The sequence below is a fragment of the Balaenoptera physalus genome, assembly GCF_965194825.1.
Source record: "Balaenoptera physalus genome assembly, chromosome: 20".
Taxonomy (NCBI): Eukaryota; Metazoa; Chordata; class Mammalia; order Artiodactyla; family Balaenopteridae; genus Balaenoptera; species Balaenoptera physalus.
Genome location: NC_138901.1, coordinates 57019098 through 57044892, shown reverse-complemented (window position 1 = coordinate 57044892; position 25795 = coordinate 57019098). Strand labels below are relative to the sequence as shown.

The 25795-nt window shown below is 47.0% G+C and overlaps 1 protein-coding gene across 7 annotated transcripts in view; it reads left to right on the top strand.

Moving 5' to 3' along the window:
- The window catches only part of MYH10 (myosin heavy chain 10), a 138186-nt gene that overhangs the window by 83930 nt on the left and 28461 nt on the right, over positions 1-25795 (top strand). For all 7 annotated transcript variants that reach the window (XR_014257454.1, XM_082441329.1, XM_082441330.1 and 4 more), the window contains exons 13-22: positions 2820-2993; positions 5436-5609; positions 6107-6221; positions 19706-19899; positions 19992-20113; positions 22025-22094; positions 22183-22343; positions 23357-23465; positions 23546-23677; positions 24547-24753. Coding sequence is in view for 6 of the 7 variants with exons in the window: in XM_082441329.1 (XP_082297455.1) it covers positions 2820-2993; positions 5436-5609; positions 6107-6221; positions 19706-19899; positions 19992-20113; positions 22025-22094; positions 22183-22343; positions 23357-23465; positions 23546-23677; positions 24547-24753 (1458 nt within the window). In the remaining variant the exon portion in view is untranslated. The remainder of the gene's footprint in view (positions 1-2819; positions 2994-5435; positions 5610-6106; positions 6222-19705; positions 19900-19991; positions 20114-22024; positions 22095-22182; positions 22344-23356; positions 23466-23545; positions 23678-24546; positions 24754-25795) is intronic.

Sequence of the window (25795 nt, the reverse complement as noted above, 5' to 3'; positions counted from 1 at the left end):
TCTTACTGGTATAAGCAGTTTTATCCCCCACACTGCCACTGCCACTATAAAAGATTGCTTTATTATGTTTTTTGTTTTTTAATTTATTTATTTTTTGGCTGCGTCGGTTCTTCGTTGCTGCGCGCCTGCTTTCTCTAGTCACAGCGAGCAGGGGCCCCTGTTTGTTGTGGTGCACAGGCTTCTCATTGCGGTGGCTTCTCTTGTTATGGAGCACAGGCTCTAGGTGAGCGGGCTTCAGTAGTTGTGGCTCCAGGGCTCTAGAGCGCAGGCTCAGTAGTTGTGGCGCACGGGCTTAGTTGCTCCGCGGCATGTGGGATCTTCCTGGACCAGGGCTCGAACCCGTGTCCCCTGCATTGGCAGGCAGATTCTTAACTACTGCACCACCAGGGAAGCCCCAAGATTGCTTTAATATGTATTGATTTGTGAATAACTGAAAAACCATGAAAGGTGGCTGCGTGCAAATTGCATGTCTGTTGCCTTCCTGTATGTAAACAATCAGAAGATACAGTGAAAGAAAAGACCCCCACTTCCAGCTGCCAACAAGAACAGATGAAATACCTAAGAAGAAATGGGCAAGATTTAGTTGAAGACAACTTTACAGTGCAACTGTGAAAAAATGAAAGACTTAAAGAAATTTAAAAATATAGCTTGTTCTTGGATGAGAAAATTCAGCATTGTAAAGGTGTAAATCTTCCCCAAATTTATCTTTTTTTTTTTAAATATGTTTTTAACATCAAGAAAGAAGAGCATAGATTTTATTTTATTTACTTATCTTTATTTTTGGCTGTGTTGGGTCTTTGTTGCTGTGATTGGGCTTTCTCTAGTTGCAGTGAGCGGGGGCTACTCTTCGTTGTGGTTCATGGGCTTCTCATTGCGGTGGCTTCTCTTGTTGTGGAGCACGGACTCTAGGTGCACGGTCTTCAGTAGTTGTGGCATGTGGGCTCAGTAGTTGTGGCGCACGGGCTCTAGAGCACAGGCTCAGTAGTTGTGGTGCATGGGCTCAGTAGTTGTGGCGCACGGGCTTAGTTGCTCTGCGGCATGTGGGATCTTCCCGGACCAGGGCTTGAACCCGTGTCCCCTGAATTGGCAGGCCGATTCTTAACCACTGTGCCACCAGGGAAGTCCCCCAAATTTATCTTTAAAGTGATCATACTTGTTTAAAACCTATTTCAAGGGGTAGAGGAGGACTAGGCAACCTGCTTCTAAAACTAATTTGAAAAATAAGTTAATTAAAGTATAGATAGTAAAATTCTGAAAAAGAAATGAAAAGAGGATATTAAGAGATAAAACATTATAAAGCTGTAGAACTTCAGAAGTATGGTTTTGACATACGAATATACACAGACAGTAAAAAAAAAAAAATGTTTTAGATGCTAAAAATGCAGGATTGTTTAGTGAGTGTTATTTGTCACGGAAAAGAATGGAAAATGTCCACTGTTAGGAGATTTATGCTCACCGTAGGAGATTGGTTTGATTAATTATGATATATATTCATGTAGTAGAGAACTATGCACCCATTATAAAGAATGAGGTGGCTTTATATTGCAGACTCCAAGATGCGTTGTTAAGTTTTTTTAAAAATCAGGGTAACACACATTTATGAGTGCACAGACTGTTTCTGGAAGGGTCACAAGAAATAGGTGACAGTGGTTGCTTATAGGAGAGCGAGTGGGTGATTGGAGTGAGACTTCTCAGTGCAACTCTCTGTACATTTTAAATTTTATACCTTGTGTTACCAATTTAAAAATCAATTATTTTAAAATACAGTTGGTAGCTTAAATACGAAGACAAGTAGAAATCCATTAAAGAAAAATACCATCACATGTAGTAGCTCAGGCTAAATAGAGCACTAAGATCTCATGATGTTAAGGCAGAGCAAAATCCATTCACATAAACATAACCAAGCACCATCGGGCGATCTGCAGGTGTTGATGTGGGTCACGAGAAATACGGCGTTGAACAAGGCAGACTCTGCCCTGGCCCTCCTGGCGTGACCTCGTTCTAAGACGCTGAGCGTGACACCTCCCAGGGAAGATTGGAATGGCTTTTTCAGACTATAAATCTCTTCCTTGGGGCTTGATTAAACCTTCCCTAATTACAGATCACTTTATAATGAAAGAGGTTGTTTATGGGCCCATGGTACTTGTGTGGACAGCATGGAAGCAGAAGGAAAGGCTGAGTACTTCTCATATAAGGCGACTGCTTTAAGAAAACTACCCCTGTTACTTCATCCATCCATGTTTCATCCCATCAGCAGCACAATAGAGAAATGGGCAGATTTCACAGAGAGGGAAAAAGAAATGTCTGTAACAGATGAAAAGGTTATTATTATTTTTTATTATTGTTTGCCTTAACTCACTCTGGAGCCGGTGGCCTAAGTAAGGAGCAGGGGAGACAGCAGCCCATCTGTCCTCTGGACCCTCAAAGGTCACGGAGACGCACTTGCCTCCTTGGCCTCTGGCCTCCCCAAGTCTCTTTGTTTCTCTTCTTTTTCTCACTTTCTTTCTCATTTATTCATTTCTCTTCATTAACCATTCGCTAATCAAAATGGTTTTATTTGTAGATACTCAGCACACTAAGTTTATCATTTTCTCATTTTAGCTTCGCAGTAATGTTATCTGGGTGTGTGTGTGTGTGTGTGTGTGAGACAGAGATTAAGAGGGACCCCCCTCGGTTTAGTCACTGTCATCTGACGGACTCAGTAGGGTAGTCAAGACCTGATGAATAACTCTTCGAGAACTTTCTGGGAACTAGCTGACTCATTATCCCTCCCCCATCCCCACCCCACGTTTGGAACATGGCTCTCCTGGCGCCCGCAGCTGAACTCCTTCGAGCAGCTGTGCATCAACTACACCAACGAGAAGCTGCAGCAGCTCTTCAACCACACCATGTTCATCCTGGAGCAGGAGGAGTACCAGCGCGAGGGCATCGAGTGGAACTTCATCGACTTCGGGCTGGACCTGCAGCCGTGCATCGACCTCATCGAGAGACCCGTAAGATCCTCTCCCCGCCGTCTGGCTCTCAGCCCCTGCTCAGGCGGGGCCTTGAGTTTTTGCTTGCCATCAGCTGAGACGGGAATTATCCTGTCTCGTGAGTGCTAAGATAATTTTCTAGTCTAAATTTCCTAGGAAAGTGATGCCCATTTGAAATATCCATTTGAAAAGTGAGTAGCATGCCAGTAAGACCCTTCTTGAGCTGTCCTGTCTCACGGCCGTGTCCTGTCCTTGCGTGGGTCCATGTGCTGGCCGACGTGGTCCTTGGCTGCCCGCAGGTGCCACGGTGGTGGCGGCAGCTGCCCTCACTCCAGCCCTCGGCACGTGTCAAGGGTGTGGGGCTCTGCTGAGCACACGTCCGAGGTGATAAAGGGGCGTCGTGTCTAGCTGGGGATAAGACAGGTCGTGCAAATCCATTTTGGGGGGTAACTAAAGCTTATCCTCTTAAGTACAAAGATGCTTTTTTATAAGGTTTTTCAAAACCTTGTAAGAGTTTATAATCATAGGGAATTTAACTATAGCATGTAGAATGATATGGCATCATGATTCCATTGTGGGTCCTTTCAAAATGGAGAGTGAGGACAACTTTTTCCAGAAGGAAAATACCTAAAGCGACTCTGTCGGGGCACCTGCCTGTCCCGGGCGTCTGTCCTCATCTCTCACAAACCCAGGCCCCGCCTGCCTTCTTACGGTACTCTGACCACGAGACAAAACATGGTCTCCCAAACCTAAAGCTCTTTAGAAATCCCCAGTGAAAAGGAAAAGGGATGAGAGATCCTGACATTGAAAGATGAAGTAGGAAAAATAAAAAGGAGACAAAATTACAGATCTTGTGAATCATGCTGTCACTTAGTCCTTTAGAAAAGATTAAATTATATTTGGGCTCCTCTTTCAGAATTTAGAAATACTTTCATTGAAACAGATTAAAAATGTAAAAATTATGGCAGAAAGATGGGTGTTTCACTTATCTTAATCTAGAACTTCATTTCTCAAAGTTGTCAGATGAGTGGGGTAAATTGGGTTAAATGCCATCCTGGACCCTAGGATCACCGAAATCTAGTTGCCTTTGATTATAGTGTTCTTTTAGCGGCTCTGAACCCTGCAAATCCTTTCAGGTAGAGGGGCCACAAACTAGACAGCCAGGCAGTAAGGGTCTCAGAGACGTCCTGGGCTCCTGGAGAGGAGGATTCCCTCAGCTGCTTCTACCTGCTCTGTTCTGTTAACCTCTGCCTTCCTGTGACCACATGATTACACTGTTTCATTCATGTTTAACTAGAACCTCCAGTTACTTTTTAAGCAATATTTGCACAGAGCCAGCTCTTCTGCAGTAAACGTAAAGGCCTTGTGCGTTGAGGAAAACTGGTCTTAAGAGATTTATTCCAAAAGCTGATTTCATCATTGTGCCCTAGAATTGGTACGCTCAGTCTTGTATCAGAAACTTGCCATATCTGCAGTATGACAATAAACGATGACCCCCGAAGCACTATAAAATAGGCCATCATTGTTTAAATATTTCATTTAGCTTTCATGTGTACCCCCACTTTCCTCCAAAAAAGAAGTCGTTCCATTGATTTCCGAGCTCCCAGAGAATGTCAAGCTCTGGGCATTTTTTTTTAATTTGAGACATAATTCACTATCCTAACATTCACCCTTTTAAAGTATGTAATTCCGTGAATTTCAGCATATTCACAGAGTTGTACAACCATTACCACTGTCTAATTCCACAGCATTTTCATCATCCCAGAGGGAAACTTCCTGCCCTTGGCAGTCACTCCTGTTCCCCTCCCCCAGCCCCTGGGCCACTAATCTATCTTGTGTCTCCGTGTCTTTAAGTCTCTAAGGCTTTTTTCAGTGAACTAGTTGAGTGAAATAAAGGCTCTATTTTATTTGTTGATAAAACAAACCAATGAAGTAATTGATAAATTACTTCATCACCTTCCATATAGTCTACTTAACAATAGTTTTAAATATTTCACCAAGTGTGAAGTGCTCGTTTTATTTAATCATCACTTAAATAGAAACTTAAATTGACTAGGGTATAAAATGTCTGAAGCATTCCAGCTAGTTGAGGGCTTATTACAATTTATCCAGCCAGTCATTGAATATAAAGATTCAGTTTTGTCTCTACACCTTTCAGTTCCTTTCTGGTGTCTTTTATTTGCTACTTTTGGGGGAGTTATCTACTTGGAATTAGTTTTTTATAAGTTTGTGAGATACAGTACTCATCCATTTTCTTACCAGTACTTCTTGAGCAGTTTGAGATCTCAGCGTTTGCATGATAGTTACGATTTGGCGTTACCTGCTCCCCTAGCAGTTTGATTTGCATAGATCTTCACGAAGCTCTAACTGTTTTGGAAGTTAAACTGCCAAACCCAGTGGAAAACATCCTTGTATGTACAGTGACGTGCAAAACGTGTCAGTTCTTCTTGCCTCTGTTATCAGGCTAACCCTCCTGGCGTGCTGGCCCTTTTGGATGAAGAGTGCTGGTTCCCTAAAGCCACAGATAAGACCTTTGTTGAAAAACTAGTTCAAGAGCAAGGGTCCCACTCCAAGTTTCAGAAACCTCGTCAACTGAAAGACAAAGCTGACTTTTGCATTATACATTATGCAGGGAAGGTAAGAGTGAAAGAACTCCATTAAAAGTGCTGTGTTTGAGATTTTGCTGCATTTGATGAAGGTTGTAACAAATGTGCTGATATACACTTATAAACCCTTAAATATAGTACGTATTACAAATGCACTTCCTTCGAGACAATCCATTTTTTGGATTGTTCTGTGAATTATTTGGGGGATGGAACGGGGGAAGTATGGAGAAAGGTTTGTTGCAGGGCCAAGCGAGGAGCACGGGTGGCTCATGCGCAAAACCCCTGAGCCCCCGATAGTTTGGGGGGAAGGTTTTTATAGGTAAAATTCGGGGTGAGGGCTGCAGGGTGTGTGACTTCCTTCTGATTGGCTGTTGGGGAGGGAACAGGGCGGGGCTCCGGGAGTCTTGGGTTGAGCCTGCAGTTGCCATCCTCCACCTGGGTGGGGGGTCCTGTGAACGTTTTCGGTTAAGGCTGGAAATGTTTCTTGGTTTTTTTTCCCCTCTTGCGCACCTGGCTCTGGCCCGGCAGGTGGACTATAAGGCGGACGAGTGGCTGATGAAGAATATGGACCCCCTGAACGACAACGTGGCCACCCTCCTGCATCAGTCCTCTGACAGATTTGTGGCGGAGCTCTGGAAGGATGGTGAGAACGTGCTTGCGTTTGTAATCAAACTTGGCCGAATCTTTTACAGTTAAGGCTTATATATGGTTCTTTTACTTATAGATGTGTGTAGACTTTTTTTACTTTAAAGCTCTTTATTTTCCCTAGAGCAGGGCTGCCATTGTATTGGAATTTACCCACTTTAAGGAAACTTGGGTAATAAGACATCTGCCTTCTTGGTCAGGTGCTGTAGGAACATTCTAGTAGCAGAGCCATAAAGAACTACACATTTGCCTCAGGCCACCCTGGTCCCAGTGCAGTTGTAATCCAAGGGTGTCGGGATACAAAACCTGAGAAGCCTTGTGCATCTTCGCTGTGTTGTGTCCAGGTCAGCCGAGCTGCGTCCTCCCCCAGTGCCCTACCCTCCACACGCATGCAAAGTGGCTGGTGAATAAGCTCAGACCATCTGCATATAGATCAGTTGTTTGTATTTCCGTCAGTCCTCATAGTTCTTTGGTTTACATGAACCTCAGGTGAAGGTTTTGGTGATTTTATCATAGACTAGAGATTTTGCTGCTACCAGAGGAACAAAGCAGCTCTGTGTCTGTATGTACAGTGGGACCAGCATCTTCTGGCGTTTAGCTCTCTCTAAACTTTCATCCTGGTTGTCCCCACCGCTTCGCTTGGCCTCAGGTCATGCAGGACCTTAGCTCTGGATCTGCCCCCGCCTAGGCTTTGACCCTGAGGCCAGGCCTGTCAGTTACCTGGCTCACTTCTGCTTTCTCTATAGCATCTCAAGACCTTGCCATCTAGCTGTCTTCTCAGGTAGAGAGAAAGAAACCCAGAAGGCAGATCAGAGGGCTTAGGGCAATCAGGACAAAAGGAGACAGAAAGAGAAGAACGACCGACCACAGAGAAAGTGAGCAGGGGGTTGATGACCCTACCAAAGACAGCCTAGTCAAGGTCACGTACATCGGCTCCGACAAGTGCGAGGGAGCCTGCAGGGCTGGGCGCACCGCGCACGCGCACGCGCACGTCCTGGGGAGAGATCGTGTGCATGAGACCGTGTACGGGGAGGGACTGGGGGAAGGGTTAGGTTTCCAGCAAGTAAAACAGAAGCTTTTAATCGCTGTCCCATTGGATGGAGGTCTTCACCTGGCTGCTGCGTGCTCGCTGTCACTTGCGGTGACCTGGTCAGCCTAGGGGGCCCCGTGAGGACTGAGGCGAGAGCAGGACCCTAAGGTGGTGTCTGCGGTGCCCACGCGCCAAGGGACTCTTGGCCCTGTTCTGGGAAGTGTGAGAGTGGGTCTGAGAAATGGATCTAGCGTGGAAAAAGGGACCCTGAGCTCTGATGGCCACCGGGTCCACAGGGCTGGGAAGACCAGCACAGGTCAGTGGGAAAGGTGCACAGGAAACGTCACAAAAAGAGGAGGAAGGAGTAACGCTGCCCGTCAGAAATGCTGTGTTCAATCCGGAGTCGATTCCGTTGTGCTGCCCCGGGCAGTGTGGCCCACGGAGCCCACCACGCCCACCCCGCCTCCTGGCTCCGCTCAGATCTCAGAGCAAAGGAAGTGAGACATGTGGACAGACTGCTGAGTGTCGCAGACCCCTGAGATGAATGCCGCGGGGACAGCTGAGCAGGGACTGCCTTGTTCCTGGGGTGCTAAGGTCAAATGTCATGAAGGATGAGGCAGTTTTCCTTGTCCTCGAAAAGTAATACTTTGTTGAAGAAACAAAGAAAGCCAGCATTTCCTGAGCACGTGGTGAGGGCCGGGCAGTCTCCCAGCACCCACCGACGAACATTCACATCCTGTTGGGGCCTTAACCGTGGAGGGTGAGTAGGCTTCTGCGAGACCACTCGTCTAGGGGTGGGTGGCATTTTTAGGAGTGATGTTGGTGTGGAAGAAGCAGGGGTGAAGCCGGTAGAAGGAGCGATCACAGGGCGGAAGTGGACAATCGCAGCCTGGGGTGAGTGTCCCGTTGGGGCGTTAGGGCAGGGTTGGGGCCAGGAGGCAGAGCGAGCAGGAAAGGAGGCCGGTGATGGATGAGGCCGGAGCACGGAGGAACGCGGTGGCCAGTCTCAGGTGAATTTGACTTCACTGACTAAATGGCATCAGTAGTTTTACGGGCCAGGGTAGGGACACAGTGTGAACTTGAAGAAGCAAAGCAGGCAGTGGTTTGTTGGATGGATCGGGGTGAAAGACCCCGGAAGCGGGCAGTTCAGCACGAGGTGACCGTGGAAGGAAAGCCAAGGAGAAGAGGAACAGAGGAAACCAGCATTTTACCGTTAAAGTCTCAAAAACAGATTTTCTCTCTTCATTTTGAATGAGAAGAGAAGCAGGTGTTTGGGGAATCATGACAGCGGGTCCCGGGCGTACACACTGGTTCTGACACTGTGAACCACTTTTGACTCTTGTCTTTTCACTTCTTAACCGAAAACAATATTGTGGGGAACACCTTTGGACCCCCTGACCTGTTCCTGTGACCCTGCACGTCCAGCCACGCTGGACAAGCTCACCGCCCACGCTTGTCAGCAGTGAGGTGGATTCGGGAACCGTGACCGGCGTGTTCCCTGCCGCCCAGGGCCTTCCTCTGGATGGAAACCCAGGACACGCACACAGGCGGGAACGGGACCGAGGAGCCTCTGCCTCGGCTTCCTCCTTGCAGGCTCCTCCTTTAACTCCCCGCCTCGCCGTCCAGGTACGGGAGGGCCTCTGGCGGCAGCGGGTCACAAGTGTCAGGAATGTGAGATCCGGCAGGTGAGGGTGGAGATGGGGGCTGCAGCTGCAGTGATGATATGATGCGCATTCCATGTCACAGGTGCGGGTGACGTGTCTCACAGGTAGGACCCCGTCTGCAGAGCCCTGACCTGCCTTTCTGTGCTTTTCATGGACTAGCTACGGACAGGTTACTCACTTGATGGCAGAAGCTCTGAGAGGAGAGGCGTGTGGCCTGCGGGGCCCTCCCATCCTGGCTCAAGCCCTGAACACCTGTCCTTGGCCCACAGCTCAGGCCCTGCCGGGGCCCTCACCTTTCTCCACGTGGACAGCTTGGGAGCACGTGTGGCCACTTTTGTCCAAATGGGCTGAGCGGAATCCTCTCCCCATTGTGACCTGGCTCTGCCAGCATCCACTCCGGACTCATCCTGTGTATTTGCTCTCCTGATATCGCTTCTCTTAGTGGGAAGTCCTGCCATCCGTCAGCTCAGGTGGACGGTTACTCAGTTTAATCTGAGTGACAGGCTCTCAGAGGTGACCCAGCATCGGAGAGGGGCAGGCGGAGCCTGATGCCAGGCTCCTCTGATTTCGAGGACCGTGTGTTTCACGCATGAGGTCAGCGGCAGGCACAGGAGTTTGAAGACGGTCGTAGGGTGGAGAACTCATCATGCTCACTCTGGACGTAGAGATGTCTTGGGAAAAGGGGAGCTTCTTCTCTAGGAAAAGAAAATAGCCCTGGAAAAACATGTGATTATTTTTCTCTTTTTACAGCCACATCAATGCAAAGGCAGAAAATGACAAGTTGACTGAATGTATGAGTATATGATGTATGAATATAGTTTGCCTGTGAAGGTGCAGTGCCTTGAGTATAAAACATTTCATGTTAAAATAAACTTTGTATTAGAGTTTTCTCCAGGCCAAACCAGGAGAAATAAGATTTATTGGTGGCAGCCCTGCCCTAGAGATTTATAGTGCCCTACTTTTTGCTGAAAGATGTTTTGCGATCTCTCTACCAGCTGCACACGATTTCTTGCCACTTCTCGGGGCTAACATACAAGGAAGAAAAGACCTAAAAATTACATTTTCATGTAAATGTACCTCCTATGATATTTTCATAATGGTAACGGTATGATCAATAGGTATCATCTTAGTTATGATTTGAAGTTGCTTTAACATTTTGTACAATAGAACTTGCTACAATAGAATTTTGTTTTCCTTAGTGGTAGTTACCTATTCGTAGTTTGTATTTGAAGTAAATTATATTTCCAAAATCTGGATTGGAGATAAAATTACACAGCAGTGTGAATTTTTGACAGTAAATGCCACTAATATTTACCTTTTCCAGAGTAATCTAACTTACTGCAGTCTTGTCCCAATTTGCTAATTGGAAGATAATTTTATGAAAGACAATGCAAATAGTACCTTATTACTCTTAAATTTCATCCTTCGTTTACATGGGGGTAACCATTTGACATTAATATGATATCATGCTCACACCTGGAGTTGGGAATGATTCGGCTATATACATTTATTTTATACAGAACTTTGTCCAGATGTGCAAATTCTCTAAACAGTAATGTTTGCATGGGGTCTGCCCTGGACTAGCTGCTTTTGTAGCCCAATTGCAAAGTTGACTTGTGATGTCGAATGTCTTTCACACTAACTGAAGTGTTTGTGTATTTGCCCTTCTGTCCTCCTGTTTTTGCTGTTTCTCTGCTTTAGAGATTCAGAATATTCAGAGAGCTTCTTTCTATGACAGTGTTTCTGGTCTTCATGAGCCACCAGGTGAATGGATAAAGCCTGTAGGTCTTCCAAACACAAGGGGTTTCAGCCCAGAGGAAGAACTTGCGGGGTGGGGGGCCTGGCAGGGTGGCCGGGGAGGACGGGGGCTTGGTTTCTGGGTTTCTGTTTTTGTTTTGCTCATAGACCTGCATGAACCTTCATTTCATGCTCAGTTTTATTATCCTTCAAGGCAACTGTTTGAGCGCATAAACAATTCAGTCGCTACTGCCTACACATTGCTTCTTTTATGCGTAGCCCGTAAGCACCGCAGAGCAAAAGGTCTGTCACTACCTTTTCCAGTAGTGCCGTTTGATACACAGTCCTCTAAGGGAATTGTTAGGAATCGATGTCCCCAGTAATACCTCCTTTGTCTTTGAGTTACCTTTAAATTTTCAACTCTAAGGAACTCAAAGGAGGAGTTGGGTTTTTTTTTTTCTTTTTTCAAGTCATTAACATTTTGTGAACAAATAATTACGTAATTATCTCACGTATGTTGGTCTCATCATTATGCCTTTTATTTGGAATTTATGTGCATATCTGGCTACTTATGCCTTTTATTTGGAATTTATGTGCATATCTGGCTACTTGCCCTTTTCTTTTGAACTGAAAACCACGAAGCTGTCTACAAGGCTTGAAATGTGCACGTTGATACGAAAAGTGGAGTGTTAGAACCTGAACCTTGAACCTGAAATTGAGCTTCACACGTTTGGGCCTTATGGTTTGAATCCTTAGCCCTGTTTAAAATACAGCCTAACCTGTAAATCGACTGTACTTTAAAAATAGATAGATAGATAGATGGAAGGAAGGAAAGAATACAGCCTAACCATGGCAAGAGGCCCTCCAAAAGCCTAATATAAATGCAGATCACCTAACCTTCCAGTTGTTGAGTGAAATTGTCAAGTAGTAAAAACTCAAAAGGTAAAGTCAAATTCATCTTATAAAATTTCCTTCATGATTTTTGGAACATAATGCTGAGACCCAAACCCATCTCAAAAGTGTTTTTAAAATATGTTAAAGAAACATGCCCGTTTTAATCCAAGATTCCTGGGGTCAATTCTGGCTCACATACTGTGAAAGAAGTAGGTTGCAAGCAAGGGGGCGGAGGGAGGGAGAGATTATGCCGAAGGTTGCTCCGTGAGCTGGGATGACTTGTCCACAGGAGAAATCTTCAAGGTCGGTCATCTTTGGCCTTGGAGGTTCTGAGAGAGTTGAGGAAGTGGGGAGAGAAAGAGCTAGATGGTAGTTTGAAGCTTATGGTCTGCCTGGGACTTGTGCTTTGTTGAAAGGTCAGCGCTCGATCTTTTGGACTTTCTCCCCCAGTAGAGCTCCCTCTTTAAATTCATTCCTCTAACTCTTGGATTTCTAACCATTTAAGAGACTTCCAGCCCGTGAGCCCCCATCACGCCCCCGCTCCTGGCACCAAACGGGCGCACCGTGAAGTCCGTGGGTGGGTGTCCCACACCCGGCAGCGAGGGGCAGCAGCCTCGCCCAGCCCTCCCACCATGGCCTTCCCTCTCCTGCAGCACAGATGCTCTTTCCTGTGGGACCATGATCTTCGGGGTCTGTGGACCAGGTGCTTTTCTGTACCTGCAGGATCAGGTTCAGGACCACCCTAGACAAAACCATTCCCTCAGGGAGCCGGCTCGCTCCTCCCCGTCTGCTTGCCTGGGCACTGGAAACGTGCCTGGTCCGTCTCTCTCATGAGGTGGCCTCTGGTTGAGTCAGCCAGCTGACCCAAGTATCGGGGTCTCAGTCTCTCCCCACCCCGGAGGGCCTTCCATCCACTATGGCCACAGGTGGTCTTTGAACTTGTAGGTACTATTGATATTTCTACAGCAGAAATGTTCTCCTCAACATGTGCTCATGGATTCAAACCTCAGGGAGGGGTAACGGGTTTTAAATGAAAACACGGGCTTTAGTATTTTCAGTGATTTCTCGGAAGACAGTGGATGAAGGGGATCCTCAGGATCAAGTCGTGATGGCCTTTGACACACTGAGGTGGGCGGTGCCTCTCAATGAGATGACAGAGAGCTGCCGCGGGCCCTGTGCTTCTAAGTACAGTCATAACGTTAGGAAAACAGCATTAGAAGAATGCGTGGGCTTTGGAGGAGAAAGATGAGAGATGGGGGTAAAGAGAGGTTTCCAAAACCATCAAAGAACAAGTGCAGGAGAGAAAGGAACAATTCCTAGAGGCAGAATAAGGAGGTCATACAAGTTTCTGCTAGAAACCAAAGGACTGTTTTCTTCCAAATATATTTTGAAAATCTAGACTCCTGGGATAAACTAGTAATGGAGGGTGCAATGAATTAGCAAAGCGGGTTCCTAACCTCAAAGTGGTAGGCGGGGTTTTTAGACTAAAAGGGCCTGTGATGACGGGGGTGGCAGTTTGTGGCTTTGGTCCTGACACGAACTGTGTTGGAGGGACGGTTGTGTGTGATCTGCCCTAACGCTAGCGGACACCTGCCGTGTCCTTCACAGGGTAGTAAGGACCCTTAAGTTCTCTGACCCCCCACGAGTGCTGGACAGCAGCTGACGGGTCTGGAAGGGTGACCACCGGAAACATGGTGAGAAGTACAGGAAGCAAGTTTTAGTCGTCGATAGAGAACTCCCTCCACCCTTTTCAATCTCTCGTAGAAGCAGCACTTGAAACGTGGTGGCAGCAGTTCACTTGGGGCTGGGAATCAGCAGGGAGAGCTCGGTCCCGGCCTGCGGGAGGGCTGCCCCACTGGGGTCTGCCTTCATCTCCTAGTGGCCCCGGAATTCTTCCCTTCCTTCTTGGCATAACAGAAATGACGATGTTCTGACTTCGAAGACTTTGAACCAGCCTTTTTTTTTTCCTTCACTGAGTAGTTAGAATCCAGTAGCACGACTGATAAAAATGGTCATCATTGGATCTCTGTGTAGATTATATCCACTGGTCCTAACCCCTATTTTTAGTGCCTTTTAGACTGTCTGGTTTAGGTCTGATCCGGTTTCTGTACGCAGATTCATTGTCTTCGTGTTCAGTGGATGGAGATTTTATATGTCGTTGCATATTCTACTCTTTCCTATTTCTTTATCTTGAGTTCTAACCAGAGTTGGGAGCTCGAGGAGAAGCAGCACCTCCAGCTCCCGAGGTCCAGTGGGGACGGTGACACTTGGTTCCCAGGGTTATCGCGAGTATCAGACGAGGCGGCGCGAGCCTGACCCGGCCCAGGAAGTGCCCGAGTGCACGCCGCCTGCCTGGCCTTGCACTTGCCGAGGCTGCCTCTGCAGCTGCCGTAATTGCTGTTGTACCCTCGTTGCTGCTGCTGTACTAATTATAAAAAACAGAGAAAGTCAGTAAATGCTTATTTCCTTGGCCACCGTCTCACGCAGGTCCTCTTTTCTTCACAGTGCCCCGAGGCCCCGCGAACAGGCAGTCATGCTGTGCTGCCCGGGGTGGGCCTGAATCATATTCATGGGACCTGCCCGCGGGAGGAAGCAGGAGTAGCCGAGCCGGAGGCGCTGGCGGGAGGGGTGGGGCTCCCTGTGTGTCCAAACTTTGACTTCTGCAGGGGCAGAAAGTACAGATGGGGAGGGTGGGTAAGGGAGACAAATTTCAGGTCACCTTAACGCTGGCGCTTGGGGGAAGGCAGATTGCTTTCTCCCTGAATCACACGCTCCCCGTCAACTGCTGAACTTCCTGGAAGTTTTCTAAAACTTCCCAGACACTCTAGAACATTTAACAGATTGGTTCTACAACCCAGTTATGTAACCACTGTAAATTTGTTATTACTGTGTAATAGCCGTACCCTGGAGATAGACTATTCGATGTTAAGATTGTTTCTGGGAATTCATAGCAGTTAAATATTTGTTTCGGAATCATTTTCAACTGTTAGTAACATTTTAATGTACCTTAGGAGTAGAACAGTCTTAGTCTATGCAAATGAGCACTGAGAATTCACCGTGAGCCTGGCACAGCGCTGGGCGCTAGAGGCTTCTCTAGGATAGGAGTGTGTGATGTGGTTCCTAATCGTTGTGTCTGGGTATTAAAGTTAACATTAAGACAGTTTTCTCCCCCCTCCTTTTTTGGTTTCCAGCTCTATTATCTAGAGAGAGTTTTTGAAGAACTGGCTTAAATACTTCAAATGAAATAAGAGCACTAGTATTTTGGCCCATGCACAGATTTAAAGAACACAAAAATCTCATGTATTTCTCTTGTCTCCTGAGACTGTCCGCTAGAAGAAGGGCCAGTTAAGCATTCCGGCTGTAGACGATACCATTCCTTACGTAAAACTGTTGATGGCAGTTTTATGAGGTAGAGGATTACAGTTGCTTTTTTGTTTTTTCCTCTTAAACTATGAACGTGGCCCTTAGAGATCGCAGGTCTGTGGAGCTCATCTCATTTCTGACTGTCTGCGTAGGGTTTATTGATTAATAAGTTGTTAGTATAAAATACTTGGAACTCTTTTCAGGCCACTGGGCAACCAAGTAATGAATTGCAATGCCCACCAGCAGCCTAACCAGCCTTTCCTGGATGGAGGAGGAGGAGAAGGATAAACAAAGCCATTCTTCTACCTTGAAACCCTGGCCAGTAGACACTTTGAGGTTTTAGTAGTGATATTAAGTCTTAGAAGAGGCAGTGCTGCTCATTTCGGGGGGCTGCTAGCATCTTGCCTGCATTTTTCACCTTTGTCTGGTTCCTGCTACAACAGTTTTCAACAAGAAAATATTCTTTTAAAATAGAGGTTTTTCTAGGTCTTGATTTTTGAGTGAAATCGTATATGATTAGTGTGGCCCAAATCATTTAATGAAGTTCCCAAAGTGTTTCTCTTTTACCCAATAATTTCATTCATTGGTAGAAACTAAGCCTGAGTTTCAGTTTTTGAATTAAAAGAAAAACAAAAACTGAAAGTCTGAAGCATTCATTTTTTAAAAATCTGAATATTTAGCTTTGGATTACCCTTATTAAAGTTAAATTTGAAAATCAGGCTCACTATGATTATATTTTTTGTTTATTACTTAAAAAAAAAAAAAAAGTGGTCCTTGCCCGGGGCTGCATCGTGGGTCCCCGCCATCCTGCACTGTGGAAGAGGACCTGCCCCTTCAGGGAAAGAGCTGCAGACCGGTGCGGCTGAATCCCCCCCAAAGTCAGCGTGGTGCCTCCTTCTCTTTTGTTATGGGCGTGACTTGTTCTTGTGGGTAATTTTGTGTTCATTCAGTGGCTATTTGTTAAAAAAAAAAAAAAAAAAATTACTGTGTGCCAGGGACCACGCTCAGGCCAGCATCAGGACGTGGGGAAGGCAGAAGAAGCCATTTGAGCTGGTGATCAGAGGCGTCCAGGGACACCAGGGATCTGCTCTCAGGACCCCGTGTGTGTTCGATGCTGGAGAGAGACGTCCCCGGAAGCTGAGTCCAGCAGGAATATACAGGGATCAGAGTGGAAGTGTCATCCCAGGGTCTGACTTTCGTGATTTGAAGCTTCGAGGAGGGAGTGGCCTGTTTAGCCTGGAGGCAGGCGGACAGGAAGAGGTGGTAGGGAAAGGGATGGAGATTTAAAAGCCGTTATGAGGTCGCAAGGAGGCGGGGTTCCTGGCAGAGAGAAAAGGATGGAGACTTGAGAGCTTTGGGTCTTTGAGAAAATGCAGCTGGTTTGTAGAGTTGGCGTCTAGGGAAGGTGACAGGAGGTCCCTTCCACCAAGCACTTCATGCTTTCTAGGCACCTCGGTTCTGTAAGGTGGGTCACCTTGGCTCCATTTCACAGAGGAACAAACTGAGGCTGGGAGAAGATGGGTAATTAGACCCAAGTTCACGCAGCTTGTAGGTGGCAGGTGTTTCTGACTCTCTGGGTAGAGTTCTTCATCCCTGTGCTCTGCTGCTGGGCTGTTATTTGGACCGTTTCCTACAAGCTGTGGGAGAAATGGAAGGATTTTAAGTCTAGGAGCAAGGAACTTGCTTAGTTTTAGACACAGCTGTTAATCGTGACACTGGGACCAGAGGTGTAGCTGGAAAGCACGTTGTGGCTGCAGGGGTGGAGGATGAAACGGGAGAGTGAGGCTGGAGGAGGGAACCAGGTAGGGCGATGTCGCACAGACCAGGGCAGCGGAGAGGAGGGAGGGACTGAGGACTCCGGAAGTTTGTCCTGACTGGTTCCGGTAAATCAACAGCTGCATGTGGGAGGGGCATGGAGGCCGACTGGCTTGAGTAACCCGTGGCCACGTCTGCACTAGATGTACAGGAGGAGGGGCAGGGAGAATGTGCTTCAGTTTAGGACGTTGACCTTGGGCCCCCCTACTTCCAGCCCCTTCTCATCTTCCTTATCCAGCTCCTCCTCCTGCCCCAGCTCCTTGGGGCTTGCCCCACGCCCCCATCTCTGGTCATTCGCCCTTTAGGGGACTCATCCAGTCCCGTAACTTTAAATCCTATCTGCAAGTCAGCAACTCCCAAATCTACATTTTCTCCTTCAGACCTCTTTTCTTAGCAGCAGACTGTCCGCTGTCCGCTTGACGTCTCCGCCTCAGTGTCTCTCGGGCGCCCCGAACTTACATAGAGTTTGGATCCATCTTGCTACCCACAGAACCCCCTTCTCTCCCCATCTTCCCAGTGGTGCCACCGGCCACTTGCCTGCCCAAGCCCAAATCCCAGGAGTTCTTGCCCTCTGCCTTATTCTCCATACCGAGTTCATCCTAAGAGCAAGTCAGTCCTGCCACCAAAACACATCTGGAATCTTCCTTCTCCACCGTCTCCTCTGTGATCTTACAGGTTCAGCCTGCCATCATCTCTCTTAGAGCCTCGACTACAACATGGGTCACCCCTTGCTCCCTGACCCCTCCCCCAGTGCATTCTCTATGGCGAGCGTGTCCTCGCCCCCTCGCTCCTGAGGCCCCGCTGGCACCAGCTTCTTGCACTTCTTCCTGCCTCTGGTGCTTCACACCTGCTGTTCGCGCTGCCCGCAGGGATCTCTCCACTGGCTCATCCTTACCCTTAAGGCATGAAACGTAATTTCTCCAGAGAGGTCTCTAACCGCCCATCCTTCTCATAGCATCCTGTTCTTTTCTTTCAGTGCATTTCTCACTGTTTGTAATTGCGAAAGCATTTAATGTTTACTTCATTTATTTGCTAACATATATGTATCAAGCACGTTATATGCCAGACATTGCACTAGGTTAGAGGGAGGTGATATTGAGAAAAGCAGACGTGAGAGGCACTTTGTGGAAGGCAGAGGCAGCTTTGTGACCTCTGGGTGGACAGGAGAATATAGGCGTTTGGTGACTGGTGCCGGGAGGTCAGGTATAACGTGATCGCCCAGGATGAGACGGGCTTGAGGAAGGCAGAATTCTGGTCAAGTGCTGTCTGCCCGCACTTGTGTCCTGTCTTATTCTAGAAAGGATTTTAGGTGAGCTGAGTTTGGGCCCTTCGTGAGCGTCGTGGTGTACAGAAAACGCAAAAGAGAAGTCATCAAGGAGAGCGTGGTGGTTAGAGAGGTGGGTCGAGGGCCAGGAGAAGGTGGGGTTCATGGTCCACAAGAGAAGCCAGGCGTGGAGAGTTTCTAGAATGCTGCTGTGATGGTCAACAGGTAAACGGACCAGGGTCAAGCTAAATAAGGCCCGGGCCTGTCATGGCCTGAGTGGAATGGGGTGTGGGGGGAGGGTGCCCTGGAAGCCAGTTGGCTGCACAGTGAGAAATTGGCGGGAAGGATGAGGAATGGCAAGTGTGGGAACCGCCCTAGAAAGAGGCCCGGCTCTGAGGAGACAGAAGTGGGCTGGCTTACGGAAGTTCATTGTCATGGCGCGTGCAGGGGCAGGCTTGGTGAGGAGAGACGGGCGGAAGGCACAGGAGAGAGTGGTGGTCTCCATGGGGCACAAGCAGGAGTAGCTTTGACCTAAACCCTCGAGTCTGGCGGCTTCCCCGAGGAGAAAGTGTAGCTAGTGTGCAGGCCTCATCCACCCTTCTCGCAGCTTCCACGGAAGGCCTGCATGACTTGGACAGTTCCCTTACCTCCTGGGCCATGGTTGCCTCTTCCCTAAAAACCTCACTGGAAATCAAGGATTGGAATCAAGACTGAGGTTTTGCTGAGAGAGCACTTCACGTGGTGCCAGGTCCCCACGTGCTTTCTGCCCTGGGGACCAAACGGAAGAAACGGAGGGGACTGCTAGGGTCAAAGAGAGCGTTGTTGGGGTAGTTCAGTTGACATTTTGATTCTTTTTAAAAATATTTCAGTTGTGTGTTTCATTCATTCATCAGGTTTTTTTAAATGAGAGCATATTAGGCACCGAATGTTTGGCTGGCGGCTGGTGCACTTGCCAGGCTTCTGCGTGTGACCCCATCACTGGAAGCGTTAGGTGTGTGGGCAGGGGAAACTGTCAGCTGCTTTAATAAGAGCGTAGCGTCCGAGAGGTTTAACCATCGTTGAACTCAGCTCAGGCACTGATTACTTTTCAGAAGACTCCTTCCGATGGAGTGTTCTTGCCCTTTCACGAGTGCCATCCATGCTTTGAGGAGAGAGTTGAAGTTCACTCCTTCCTAAAAACCTGAGCTGATGTGATCTAATCTTCCTGCATTTGTTGGCCTTTCTCTTTGGAAATCTAATGACCAATAAGAGATGACTCTGGTCCCTAATTGCTGAGCATATTCACTTAAGTGGATTTGCTTTGTACAAATGTATATCTTAATGTACATTTTTAGAAGCCATTTCCTATTTTGAGACTTGTCACAGTGTCGGTTTGGGTATCAACGCCAGCCAATAATCTTTCACTTACCAAACAACTGTATATGTAACAGGCAAATGTTATCAGGCAGTGAGTTCCTGAAACTAGTGCAGCAGAAGGCACCTGCTGGTGTGTGGTACGAAGTTGTCAAAGCACTACAGTATCCTGCCCTAGAAGTGTGTGGCTTTTAGTTCCACGGCTTGTGCAGTGTCTAAATATGCTGACTGCCTTACCTCTATGGCATCTCTTATCATTTGTCCCACAAAGCTTGTGCTGCTGCACTCTCACTCTGTCTTTTCTTTCCCTGCTAAAGAGTTAGAGTTGGCTTATTTTCCCTTGTCTTTTTTATTTCCACCAGTGGACCGGATCGTGGGTCTGGATCAAGTCACGGGGATGACGGAGACAGCTTTTGGCTCTGCCTACAAAACCAAGAAGGGCATGTTTCGTACAGTCGGGCAGCTCTACAAAGAATCTCTCACCAAGTTGATGGCGACGCTCCGCAACACCAACCCTAACTTTGTGCGCTGCATCATTCCAAATCACGAGAAGCGGGTACGTGCTTAGCAAAACGGATGCGGGTGTTGAAGACTGATCGAGGTCCAGTCACAAAGATGAAGCTCTAAAACTGTCCTCTGCTTGATTAGGCTGGAAAACTGGACCCGCACCTAGTGCTGGATCAGCTTCGCTGCAATGGTGTCCTGGAAGGGATCAGAATCTGTCGCCAGGGATTCCCCAACCGGATTGTTTTCCAGGAATTCAGACAGAGGTATTGCTCACCTTTCCCTGGGTTCTGTGTGTATCAAAGCTTATCTGAATATGAATCAAACAGTGAGATGATGAGAAAAGACTCTTCCTTGTTCCCTGGAGGGTTTCCGTTCTCTTTTCATGTAGGAGGGCGGTCATCATTATTACCGTTATCGTTGGTCGGGAATATTGAGTGCCTACTTTACAAAGAGGCAGGGCGCTCATAACTTCTGGGCGCAGCAAAGACTGCTTCCTGGCCTTGGGGCCCTGAGGCTGTTGTGAGGAAACACGGAGAGCTGAGAACTTACAGTTCACTCATTCAGACAGTTCTACCTGGGATTTAAACATAACTCTTTCGTAGACTGATTTTTTAAAATGTAGGAATAACGTATGTTCCTTTTAGGAAAATTTTTAAATACGTTAAAAGTAAATAAAAATTATTCAGATGTGACTCCTAAAAGCACTTTGGGACATTTCTTTCCATCTTTTTTTCAATGACTGTATCTGTGTATGTGTGTATGTATATATTTTTCCCACTGTGTGTGCCCGTGTGTGTGTTCTTACAATCCTTTTACTAAAGTAGGGTCGGAAATACAAGAGATTAGAAAAGAATTGGGAAAAAAACAAGAGGGAGAAGATCAGTGTGCAATAGAAATGGATGAAAACATATGATGGGCAACAGGTTTTTTAAAAGTGTATTATGTAATTTTCTTTAACAGTTAGTCTAGTTTGCCTTTTTCCTCTTTGCTCCTGGAAATCAAGTTTCCAAATATGAAGCACTTGTTTTTCCATAAAATAAACAGTGCTGCAGGTCGAAGAGTAGCCCTTTCTCCCAGAGGGAATCCAGTTGAAAAACTGTTCCAATCCCTACAGGTTTTCAGGGAAACCCTTATTATGGCCCCACTATATGATAAACGAGCTGGTAGATTTTCACTTTTTATTTGATAGGAGAAAAGGGAACATAACTGGAATCCAAAATACAAAGTTGGTTGACGTAGCCAGGATTCATCTTTTAATACAGCCACTGTCTTTGTGCTAAAATTTATTTTCTTGGGGTATAACCCACATATAGTAAATGCACAGACCTCAGGTGTGCAGGTCGGTGAACATATGTGCACCCAGCCCAGTGCTGTTTTGAGTCACCCTGAGACTTCCTCCTGTTCCTTTTTTTTTTTTTTAATTTATTTATTTTTATTTATTTATTTTTGGCTGTGTTAGGTCTTCGTTGCTGCGCGCGGGCTTTCTTTAGTTGCAGTGAGCGGGAACTACTCTTTGTTGCGGTGCGCGGGCTTCTCATCCCGGTGGCTTCTCTTGTTGCAGAGCACAGGCTCTAGGCGCGCAGGCTTCAGTAGTTGCGGCACACAGGCTCAGTAGTTGTGGCTCACGGGCTTAGTTGCTCCACGGCACGTGGGATCTTCCCGGACCAGGGCTCAAACCCGTGTCCCCTGCATTGGCAGGTGGATTCTCAACCACTGCGCCACCAGGGAAGTCCCCTTCCTCCTGTTCTAAACAGAGGCCTCCAGGCATTGCTCTTACAGCCTTTTCTGTTATCTAATAAATGCCTACAAGTTGACGGTGACCCAACACGCAAAGAGCCAGATTCTCCTTGCATCTTAAGGACATGGACATTTTGTGGGAAATAAAAACAAAAAGTTTCTAAAGTCACCATGCTTTTGATTCCTCTCCACCACAACTTCTTAAACATGGTCTCTGACTTGGGAGAATTGACTGCATTTTCATTTTGCTGCTTCTTTTAAGAAATAGAAACTAGATCTGCAGAAAACCTCAGATTATCAGCTGGTCACTTCTTTAGTCTTAATTCGACATGATTGCCCATTATATTCTTGCCTCTTAGAGAAAGCAAAACTCATAGTTAGTAGGTAAACATTTCCACAAATTTTTACAAAAGGCTTTTTGGCTGCTTTTCTTACAGATACGAGATCCTAACTCCAAATGCTATTCCTAAGGGTTTTATGGATGGCAAACAGGCTTGTGAGCGCATGGTAAGCTCTTCTGGATTTTTCTGGTTCGTGGGCTATTGACACAATCTTTCCTGTAGCAAAAATAATAAACAGACTCTTTCTCTCTCAGATCCGGGCTTTAGAATTGGACCCAAACTTGTACAGGATTGGACAGAGCAAGATATTTTTCAGAGCTGGAGTTTTGGCACACTTAGAGGAAGAAAGAGATTTAAAAATTACCGATATCATTATCTTCTTTCAGGCTGTTTGCAGAGGTTATTTAGCCAGAAAGTAAGTGGGAAATCATGTATTAAATGCTTAAGAGTGTGTGCTTGTGCTAATAAGCATGTGTTTTGTGCTAGAAATACAAGCTCGTGTGAGACTTGAGGTCCCTGTCCTGTGGGACCGAGAGCCAGGTAAGCAGACACACGTTCTAAATAAGGACACAAACAAGGGGCCAGGACAGACGATAAAGGGGTCCTGCTTCAGTGTGGGTCCTCGGGGAGGGCTTCTCTGAGCCCGTCTGTAAATGAGAGGTGTCAGCAAGATGATCTGCAGGTCCAGTCCAGGAGGGAAGGAGGAGAAAGAGTACCTTAGCAAGAAAGAGGGAGGTTTCTCCTGTGACAGATCCAAAAAGAAAAGAGTGGCTAATAGAGGATTGATTGATGAAGAGCACAGCAAAGGGAAGGGGAGGGCAGGGCCTTGTTCACATCCACGTGCGCGCACACATGTGTGTCTGGGGGTAGGTGGCAGGGGCCGTTTCTGGCAGTGTCTGTGACAAAGTGCCAGGTCCTGTGACACGAGCTGAGGTCGGCGGAGCAGACCCGCCATCCGGCAGGGACGTGGTCATGTCCCCACTCCCCAGCCCAGCCCACAAAGAACATTTACCTCTAGGGAGTCTCCTATGACAGCAGCTGTCAAAGCACGGTTCTCTCTTATTTGCTGTAGACTGAATGTGTCCCGCAGATTCGTGTGCCAGAGTCTAATCCCCAGTGGGATGGTGTTTGGAGGTGGGGCCTTTGGGGTGATTAGTGCATGAAGGTGGAGCCCTCACGAATGGGATTAGTGTCCTCATGAGCGAGACCCCACAGAGCTTCCTTGCCCTTCCCCCATGGGAGGCGACAGCAAGAAGAAGCTGTCAGTGAGGAAGTGGGTCCTCGGCAGGCACGGAATCTGCCGGGGCCGTGATCCCGGACTTCCCAGCCTCCAGAACTGTGAGAGATAAATGTTTGTTGTTTACAAGCAAAACAAAACAAAAACAAAACCACAGTTTTCTTTAACTAGTTTTCCTTCCTCTTCTTCAGGGCCTTCGCCAAGAAGCAGCAGCAGCTGAGCGCCCTGAAGGTGCTGCAGCGCAACTGCGCCGCGTACCTGAAGCTGCGGCACTGGCAGTGGTGGCGCGTCTTCACCAAGGTGGGCGCCCGGGACCAAGAGGAGCCCAGGGGCGGGGAGGTGCAGGGTGCGACAGTCAGTGTTCAATGTCATGAATGTAGGTGAAGCCGCTCCTACAAGTCACTCGCCAAGAGGAGGAGCTCCAGGCCAAAGATGAAGAGCTGCTGAAGGTGAAAGAGAAGCAGACGAAGGTGGAAGGGGAGCTGGAGGAGATGGAGAGGAAGCACCAGCAGGTACAGCTCCCCGGTTCCCGCTCAGCCCCGAATGAAGATGCGCGACCCCGCGGATAGGGACCCACCCAGTGAATTCCGAAGAATTTGTGTGTATTCTTCACTCCTTTCCAAAGCATAGACGTTTGAGCATAGAGGTAGCAGATGTATTAGGCCAAGCATCGGGGTATATATAAACTGAAATCAGCTTGACCTCTTGCATTTTTGCCTTTGTCACCCGTTGGACACCCAGATGATCACGTTTGCTATCAGGTGTGCGTTTAACACCAGTGAGACTTCTGGTATTAGCACCTTCCTGTGACTGCTCACAAGGGACTTAGAAAAAAGTAAAAGGATGAGACAGTATAAGGCACCCCCCTGCCTGCTCTCCAGCCACAGTGGTCTTGAGTCCACACCCCGTTCTCAGGAAGCTGTGCTTCATGGACAAAGCAGAGACTCAGGAAATGTTTGTAGTTGACAGTGATAGGACTGATGTGTTCAGGGCCAGAACGTTCAACAGTAGAGGCCAGAATATCATTTGATACCAGACGGCTTCAGTCACCATGAACTTCATAGCATTTGTATAAAATTTCCCCTCCTATTCTTTGGTTCCTTTGTGAATTACCTTAATAGTAAGAAAGGGAATTCTTTAAAATAGCATGAATTTAGCATGTATTATTCAGGATAACATTTTTCGTTGTTTCTGTTGTCTCAAGTTTTCACCCAGCTTATTTTGCTAGAGCCGAAGACATATTTGAAAGTTTTGTGAGTGATGTTATATATTTTTAACTCTGGGTTTCTTGGGTGGCCTGCACTGACCACTGGAGTCCCAGTGACCGTCTCTTGTGCATAACCGGCCAGTCATAGCACCGGACGCTTTATTGTGATTGCAGCTGCTAGAAGAGAAGAATATCCTGGCAGAGCAACTACAGGCAGAGACTGAGCTCTTTGCTGAAGCAGAAGAGATGAGGGCAAGACTTGCTGCTAAAAAGCAGGAATTAGAAGAGATTCTCCATGACTTGGAGTCTAGGGTTGAAGAAGAAGAAGAAAGAAACCAAATCCTCCAAAATGAAAAGAAGAAAATGCAAGCACATATTCAGGTATCTGTGACAAGTTTCATTTGGGCTTATAGTTTGGGTTTCCAGATGGATCTGGTGAGTGAATAGATGCCGTGGGTTTGGATTCTTGTGTCCATTGAGGAGCAAAAGGAGCCTAAGTAATAAGTCGTTTCTCCCCCCCCCACCCCCCCACCCCTTTAAAAGATCATTTGAAGCACACATATAATAGATTCCTTCAAACGTAGATTTGTTATTTTGAACAGGAATCTTTTTTATGTTCTGATGTGGCATCTTAGAGGATGCAAAGTGACTCAGAGTAGAAACATCCCAGGGTCTGTGGGGACGGAGTTTGTTCTTTGTGTTATCATTAATAATTCCACTGCTCACTCCATTCATTAGAGAGAAACCTACGAGGTGGCTTGGTTCATAAGAAATGCTCAGCACTGACGCAGGAGGTGGCCAGGAATCAGAGTACAACACTTAGCCCTTCCTGCTGGTAGCTACTTTCTTAGGAGATCCAGCTGGCCTCACATGAAGCACAGTTCCCTCTGTGACTGGATACCCAGATGAGTGACCCAGACAACAGTGTGCCTGTACGCTGAGACACGTTCTCCTGGAAGCCCACCCCAGCCTATCCAGCACGGCCTTGAGAGTCAGGGTGTCTGCATCTGCCACCACTGCTTCACGGGTCCAGTACCAAACTTTCTTTCTTCCAGATCTCTCCCTTAATTTTTTCCCCACCACTTAGCTTATCTTTGCAAAGCACAGACATTTCAGACATTTCTCAAAACTGCAAAAGATATCATATTATTTCCTTGGCAAATACCCCATACAATAAATTGTCCAGGCCCTCTCCACTCTTCAACACAAACAGCTTTCCAGTATTCCATAATAGGTTGGCAAAATATCACAAAAGCTGTAAAAAGTACACATTAATCCAGCAATTCTAGTTCTAGGACTTTAAGCATAAATCAGTGGAAGCCTACTAATTATCTAACAATAGGGGATTCTTTTTTTTTTTTTTTAATAAATTTATTTATTTTTGGCTGTGTTGGGTCTTCGTTGCTGCACGTGGGCTTTCTCT